The 8,593-nt window shown below is 47.5% G+C and overlaps 1 protein-coding gene across 1 annotated transcript; it reads left to right on the top strand.

The window, feature by feature from the left end:
• The first annotated feature begins 3,635 nt into the window (after nt 1–3,635).
• On the top strand, nt 3,636–7,853 carry LOC144935777 (beta-galactoside alpha-2,6-sialyltransferase 2-like). The gene is made up of 5 exons (XM_078862519.1): nt 3,636–4,143; nt 4,865–4,962; nt 6,097–6,198; nt 6,595–6,790; nt 7,547–7,853. Exons 1-5 carry the CDS (start codon nt 3,636–3,638, stop codon nt 7,804–7,806), a joined length of 1,164 nt encoding a protein of 387 aa, XP_078718645.1. The 3' UTR covers nt 7,807–7,853.
• The last annotated feature ends 740 nt before the right edge of the window (nt 7,854–8,593 follow it).

Here is an 8,593-nt window from a genome sequence, read left to right as displayed (position 1 = left end):
TAAATGTGTTGGGAAAAACCGGAGCACCCGGAAAATAAATAAAAAGCATCGACGCCACCACGGGGAGAACATGCAGACTCCAAATATACAGCAGGCGTCTGAGTTGGGATCGAATTCACGCCCGACCGCATACCAGGCCAGGGAGATAACGTCTTGCCACCACGCCTGGGGCGCCACGGTGTTCCAACCGAGACACCGGGGCAGCAATATGTGCGTGAGCTAAAATGCCAATGTTGTACAGGTACGTTTGCCACGAGCGGGCTTCAGGAGGGAGTTGGTGTGGCTTTGCTATTCCTCCTCCATTGAAGGAGAGCAGACAACAGCGCTTCACCCTGCGGTCCACAGTCCAGGTTGCAGGGCCACAATCGCACTGCTAGGGCTTTTGTCTTTAATTCCCAATGCATTAAGGAGATGTGCCGGTTACAGCAGCGTCGTCCCGAAGAATGTCAAAGTCAGGAGGTGCAATGTTTTCGTCTCGAATGAGATACGTATGTGTATGTATGATGGACTTCTTTCGCACCGTACGTAGCCAACCATACGAATTGGAGGTGCGGAAAATAAGCATAGTCAAGAGATAATTTCATACTTTGGAAAAATATTAACAATATTAATAAAATATCAATCTTTTTGTTATAAGAAAACACAACAAGGAGTTTACCAAATAGTTATAATGTGGTTGCAATGATTATAATGGCTGTGGTTATATTGTGGCTTCATTTGCGGTTGTAAAATACTTGTTCAGCTGTTGCAAACATTTATCCACTTGCCGTTCATGATATTAACATGAACATTGTTACGTGACACTATTGTTGATGTTGATATATTATTGTTGTTGATATGAAGAATATATAGTATTGTTGCTGACGTCATTGCTGATGTTATTGTTGTTGTTATGTCAAATCGTTGTTGGTGTTGATGTTATTTCTAGATTTGAAGCTTTCGTGACTACAAGCATTCACGTCGGTAAAAATAAATAATAAAATAATAGAAGTAATAATAGAAATAAAATAATAAATCACGACGTTTCGGAGGCAACACAAGTCTCCGTCATCAGGTGGGACCGTCACAGCTAAAATCACTTGATGCAGTAAATTTAGCTATGACGGTCCCACCTGATGACGGAGACTTGTGTTGCCTCCAAAACGTCGTGATTTATTATTTTATTTCTATTATTACTTCTATTATTTTATTTTTTATTTATATTTTTAACCTACGTGACTTTACCGAAAAAAAATAAGAGTATGTTGATGTTATGTTGTTGTTGATTATAGAAAAAAAACCTGTCCAGCGAGTGTTATTGGGAGACTAACAAGACGAAATCCATATCGCTCGCAATTCACGTCTAAGTTGATCGGTGTAATTAGGTGCAGTCGCAAGAGGCGGTCGTGGCATCTTTAAAGTCCACGCTAATGTCTATTATTCGTACGTCTCCACGGCTGTTCCCCACAATAGCGTGTGCGTGTAATCTCAACAAAGAATGTGTATGACCCTCACGTATCTGTGCTTTAGCTGTCGGCTGCTCTGCTACATCCAAAATTGTTTACGGCAAAATTAAAGTTTCGTATTACAAACGTTGCACCGGGAGAAAGAAGAGCACGCGTTTAACTTTAAATGGATCAAAAAATATATAGATTAAGCATCTCCGATTTGCTTAAGATGTCATCATGACATCCAATGGCAATTAACAGCGGCTAATTTTGGAGCTTAAATAAACACCGACAGGTCGTGTAGAGCAGTTCGCCAAACAATTGTTGATATCCGTGGGACAAGTGGAAAACGCGGCGGTGCGCATCTAGGACGGGTATTGAAGGTGAGCGGGATTTAAATGATGAGATAAAGACGCGGACACATGGCAGGCAAGGGGTATTTTTGAGGAAGCTGAACGTGATCATTAAACGTAACACGCACACACGCGCAGACACCAACGTGACGAACGTGTTACTTACCTGCTATGACACAAATCAGAAACGTGATAATAAAAATAAAAATGTATCAATGAATAAAAGTTTAAAAATCATCTTGGGAGAGACAAGCTCATGATTGCGTTGAGAGCTATAAAAAAGGGAACACGTGAATTAAAAGAGCATACGGGGGGACTACAAGGTATAATTGTTTAACGTTAAGCAAACTTGGGCAGGGAACATCTCGAAGGCCGATGTACGAGACGGGTGCAGTATTTCAGCCAAAGGAGTGGACGCGTCGAAGAGGATGACCGCCATGGAGACAGATTGACGAGGTGAGTTCATGAATGTTGAACTTATTTCGCACCGTACGTAGCCAACCGTGATCATTATAATCGGAGGTGCGGGCGGGGGAAGGACAACAAACGAAACGCACATAGAGCAGTTTGTGTTCAGCACTGAGCCGTGAGCGTTTGCGATTGCGTGGTGAGGCCTTCATCCAGCAGTGGATAGAAAATGACTGATAACTCAAAATTAGGTAAAAAAAAACTCGTTATTTTAACAATGATATTGAAGAACTAAATAATTCGCCTACTTCAGCAGTTGTTTCTATCTGTGGTTATCCCACCTGATGACGATTGCTTGTGTTGCGATCGAAACGTCGTGATCTATTTTTTTTTCTATCTACGTGACTTTACCCAAAGAACCAAAGAGTATGTATTTCTGCAGTCACGAAAGCTTCAAATCAAGATTTAATTATTCAGTTGCGTCCACGTGCAGTGGTGAGCGTTGGGACACCGAGGGAGGAGGAGGAGGAGGCGCGTGGCGCTCACCCATGCGACCGTGCCTACCTCAGCGCGATGCCAGAGAAACGCAACAATCAATCTCCCTCTTGCCGCATACCTGTCCCTCCACACGTGAAAAAATATCAAAATATTGTTGACACAAACCCATCAGCCGCACCGGTTCGTTACCGACACGTGCAGAACTGTCTCATACCTCTGGAGCTCGACTTCGCGTCTTCACGGGAATATCTCATCCCGTCGCAAGTGGTCGGTCGGCTCAGAACGCGCCAGAGCGACAGCGGAAGATTCGGAGTTCATCATCATAAATGCGTTTATTTAAAAAATAATACGTTAAAAAAACTACACACAACAGCCGCTGGAACGCAGCACGGAGCCCAGGATGGAGCAGAGCCCAGCCCAGCCCGCTACCGCTTCGACCTCCACAAGCCCCAGGGGACTCCTTTTAACCTCACCAATCTCAGGTGGCCTTACTCCAACGGGAGTGGCACCGCGTGTTCCTCATCACCCGCTGCCATGTTCTATTGGTATACGTCTGCGTGATGGTCGAGCAAGGTTTCTCCAAATTACTTATTGACAAACCCCCAACCCCCTGAATAAACTATACCCGTGTGTGTGTGTGTGACACAGATCGTAACACGTGGAATCGATGGTGGAGACATAGGCGCGCGAATTCCACCAAAAAGCAGACGAAGAAGAGCGCGCCGCTCTCCATCGGGAGGCGAACGAGGCGCGCGCTGCGAGGGCTGCGCGCGCGTCTCCTGCCGAGAATTCCAGCGGCTCCTCCAGCCCTCCCCCACACCTCTCTCCCACCCCCACCGCCGCCCCCACCCCCATCTCGTGCGCGCACCTGCGCGGAACCACGGAGCGAGACGCGCGCCTTGCCCGGGGGGAGTCTCTCGCATCGGAGCCGTGGCGCGAGCCAGCGGCCATGTGGCTCCGGGTGGGTCCCAAATCTCTCCTCGCTCTCACGGTCACCGCCACCTGCCTGCTGGTGCTGCTCTCGCTGCTGCTGCTGCCGCCAGGCTCCAGTAGAACGGCGGCGCCCCTGACCCTCTGCGCGCGGGACCTGACCGACGAGCGGACTCAAGCGCCTCCGCTCGCCCGGTCCGCGGCGCCCTCCGAGGGGGCGGGAGGGTCCCGCGGAGCGCCGTCGGGCCCCGTGCACGTGGAGATGACCCGGGCGTGGGAGCGCTGGACTCGGCGGCGCAGCGACGGCGTAGGGGCGACGCCCCCCCGGGGGCAGCTGCTGTGCGCGCTGCGGGGGCTGGCGCGGCGCGGCACCGAGGTGCTGCGGCGCCACGAGGCGGCCGGGGCGCCGGGGCGCAAAGCGCTGCCCGCGGTGTCCCTCGCCCGGCAGCTGGCGGGGAAGTGGCGGCGATGCGCCGTGGTGATGAACGCGGCGTCCCTGCTGCGCGCTCAGCTGGGAGCGGAGATCGGTGAGGAGACGTGGGGGGGGGCGACTGAGGAGGAGGGATCGACGCGGGATGATGGGAGGGGGGTGAGGAATTTCTTCCAAGTGGACAAACCCTGGAGGCAGCTGTAGAGCCTGGGGCTCGGAAGGGGCTGAGAGAGTCGAGATTGCTTGCAAGGTTCAGGTATTTATAACAAATTAAAAGCCCCATCTGCGCCTAATGTTTATTGAAAGCCCTTTGATCCAATGTAAATTAATAATTAGGCCCAGGAATGGTTATTTAGTGTTAAGCAACACACTAACACTAAAATTGTTACCATTATGCAATGTACTTGCAATATTTTATAACTTTTATTTTTAATACAAATAATTGAGTTATACATTTTTAATTCTTGAAGGGTTTGTCTGTTATCATATGCCAATTTTGAACGATTAGGAAACCTTAAAAAATATATATCGTTATCAGGCCATATGGTGCAGTCCCCAACTATGATTAACTTGATCTCTCCTGTCTCTATTGATGTGCTATGATGAAGGTCCATTGCCAAAATCATTGCTTATGACGTTATTTTTTCCCATTTTAAGGAAAGTCTTCTTGGAAATTGTTATTTGTACTCGTGCACCACTGTCAATACGTTACTCGATCACCAAACCCACCTTAGTGATACATTTCACCATGAGAGTGACTGACAGGATAACGAATTGAACCTCGATTCAGGAATGTATCCACTTGTGCGCTCGTCCAGATGGCCACGACGCGGTCATGCGCTTCAACTCGGCACCCACGGCCGGCTATGAACTTCACGTGGGCACCAAGACCTCCATTCGCCTCGTCAACTGGCAGGTAAGGTCGCCACTTTGTTGAGTTGTCACTCGTGGCCGGGTCGCTTCTGAAAATTAAGTGATTACCTCCCGGTGGGGGGTTAAGGAGGGTATTGGTGTTTGAAAAAAGAGAGAATTAAGAATATTTCTTTACACTGGAGGAATCCACAAAATGGATAATTGGTTAAAATATTGATGTTCATTATTCGTACATGTATTTCTTAGAACCATGTTGGGGCAGGCAAAGAGGGAACTCGGTTGAACACGGGATACAGGAGCCGCGAAAGGCTGGGAGCCACTGACGTAGACGGCATTTGATCGTCGCTTCCACGTTGACCAGGTGTGTTGTAAGAGGTGGAAATAATCACGCTTTACCCCAATACGTACGACTTATTGATCTACGAACTGTGGTGAACCCTTTTATACTTACGTGTGGAGAGAGGTATTATTAAACGTTCTACCATGAAGGAATATGGAAGATGCAATCGTACCAGCGGCCTCTGGATTGCAAGTCCAGTGGATTAACCATTCAACCACGGCAGCACCGTGGTTAAACACACTCAGAGTTGCTTTATTGTTTTGGGAAGTACTTATGATTTCAACACAGGGGCGCCACGGTGCCGAGATGCCAACTGCCTGGCCTGGTGTGCCACTTTGTTGAGCTATCAATGTATGGCCGGGTTACTTTTGAAAAAGAGCTATATATAGTTCAGTGGGCCTACCTGTAAAATAACAAAAAAACAAGTTACTGTAGTTTCGTAGTTTTCTCTGAAGCATTGCTTGGGTTAGAGTCCAATAGCTTGGAATACACATCAGGGATAGGTCAGGGACAGTCCAACGTGGTGATTTGTAGCACCGCAGTTAATTACATAACAGTAGAACACATATTCTTAGGTTTTTTCCACTTGATGCAGCTAATTCGGCTGTGACGGTCCCACCTGATGACGGAGACTTGTGTTGCCTCCGAAACGTCGTGATTTTTATTTTGTTTTATTTTACTTTCATTAATTTTAATGTTTTACCTACGTGACTTTACCGAAAAAACCTACAAATATGAATCATTGCAGTCACGAAAGCTTCAAATCTAGAAGTAGAACACATCTCAATGTCTCACCACTGACCCTGCCACATTCCTTCCACTTATCTCGCTTTCCAGATCGTAAATCAGGAGGAGTTCGACTTTGAGACGAGCGAGTTGTACAGAGACATCATTCTGGTCTTGTGGGGCCCCCCTCCATATACCTGCACTAAGAAAAACGTGAGCGTTCACTAAACACAAGAATCTTTCACACCTATTACGCAACTTGACGTGAAGGCAAGGTTCTGGAAAGGGGGCTTGGGTTCCCGCGGCTTACTGTGAGGGTCAGGTTTTGGGTTCGCAGGCGGTCTCCGCTTTGTGACGGTCCGAATTTTACAACGATCCACATTCGGGATGTTTACATAACGCTACCACGGGACCGATTTACAATGCATCTTCCGATTCGACTCCCGAAGTATGGGGAGCCGTTCGGTCTGCATGCCGCGGCATTCAATCCACAAGTCACATCCACACACTCTCCGCCTTCTCCTCTGCCACTGCCTCGTATTGCCCTCCTCTAACCAAGCCTTGCCGTCTTCCACTCCAAAATGCTCCCCCCCCCTCTCATCCGAGCAGCAGCAGCAGTGGAAGGGCCATGTGAATATCACGTTCCCGGCGCTAGACGCGTACATGAAGCGCAGGCGCGAGCGGCCTCGCCAGCCATTCTACCTGCTGCACCCGTGCTTCCGCCGGGGTTTGTGGGATCTGGTGCAGCGCAACGTGGGGCACGGGGAGCGCATCTTGCCAAACCCCATCTCGTCGGGGCTTCTGGGCAAGTTTTACGAGAAACGCGTGACGTGCTGACGTGCTGATAGGGCTCGTAGCGATGTCGCCTTTACTCCTATTTAAGAGTCAGAAACGGGAAGGGTTTTTCTTCACAATTCCAGCAAATCGCCTGATGAAGCTGGTTGTTCACATCACCAGCGACACGTCACACAGTACTCAAACTGTGAATGTTGTGAGTTTAGTCTCCAACACACCGGTGTGCTGATTGAGTAACTAATTGACACGTTATTTTCACGTGACAAACCTGACTAATTGATTGTGTCGGGTGGTGGCGCGTTTAACGACACATTTATTTTCATGTGATCTAACCCCCCAAAAAAACCTTTATTATAAACAACGTAGTACTATTATTCCAAAGAGAGGACACAGGCAGAGAGAACAAGTAATCAGAGAGAGAGAAAAAAGAAGATAAGTTTATGTCGCTATTTCATTGTACCTGATGATGATTGCTTGTGTTGCAATCGAAACGTCGTATTCTATTATTTAATTTAATTTATTATTGTATCTTTAGACGTGACTTAACCGAAAGAACCAAATAATAATTCCTGCAGTCACGAAAGTTCTAAAATTAACGTAGTACTACTTTGATCTCGGTACAAATCAATTCCTGCCACCGGAACACAGGTGCCAATCCCCGACCCGTCTGGGTCAAACGAAGGTCAAAGGGGTGGTAGCACTTTGTGCGACTCGCGTGTGTGGTGGTGGTTACTAGCGCCGCCCCCTCTGCCTCGTGGTGCTGCAGGAGTGGCGCTGATGATGAGCCTGTGCCAAGAGGTGACCGTCTACGACTTCATCCCCCCGCGAGGCCGTGTCACGCAGCAGTGCCACTACTTCGAGCCCGCAAGGAACCTGCAGTGCACCCTGGGCTCCTGGCACCCCCTCATGCAGGAGAAGCTGCTGGCGATGCGCCTCTCAAACCAGCCGGCTCAGCACGCCCTCCAGAGCGGGCGTCTCGCCATGCCCGGCCTGGCCAACCTCACGTGTTCCCCTCGGCACGAATAGAAACGCGCTACCCAAGGGCTCTTTTATCTTCTTGGTTCTTTCGGTAAAGTCACGTATCCTTCTTACCCGATATGGGTAAGCTCTGATTGAATGTATCCATATTTTTAGTTTTTTTCGGTAAAGTCACGTAGATGAAAAAAAATTAAAATTAATGAAAGTAAAATAAAAATAAAATAAAAATCACGACGTTTCGGAGGCAACACAAGCTTCCGTCTCCGAAACGTCGTGATTTTTATTTTATTTTTATTTTAGTTTATTTATTTTAATTTATTTTTTTTATCTACGTGACTTTACCGAAAAAACCTAAGAATATGAATCCTTGCAGTCACGAAAGCTTCAAATCTAGAATGAATGTATCCACTTTGCAGTTCAATCAACCGATGGTGATGACAACTGCCAGGTTTGGGAAATCTTACCTGCCCGGTCTGGGTAAACTCACCTGCTCTGTGGTGAGCATTATGGGCCACAGGGTGGCACCGTGGTAACAAGTGCCTCGTTTATAGAAGTACAGTACATATTCTTAGGTTTTTTCGGTAAAGTCACGTAGGTAAAACATTAAAATTAATAAAAGTTAAATAAAATAAAAATCACGACGTTTCGGAGGCAACACAAGCTTCCGTCTTCAGGTGGAACCGTCACAGAAAAAACCTAAGAATATGACTCCTTGCAGTCACGAAAGCTTCAAATCTAGAAGTACAGTACAGTAATACCTCGATATACGAAGTGGTTGCGTTCCTGGAGCATCGTTTGTATTATTGAAACTTCATACTTTGAATAATTTATAACA

This window comes from Lampetra fluviatilis, chromosome 14 (genome assembly GCF_964198595.1).
Source record: "Lampetra fluviatilis chromosome 14, kcLamFluv1.1, whole genome shotgun sequence".
Taxonomy (NCBI): domain Eukaryota; kingdom Metazoa; phylum Chordata; class Hyperoartia; order Petromyzontiformes; family Petromyzontidae; genus Lampetra; species Lampetra fluviatilis.
Note: the sequence above shows the minus strand (reverse complement) of the source record. Positions and strands in the feature narration are given on the sequence as shown.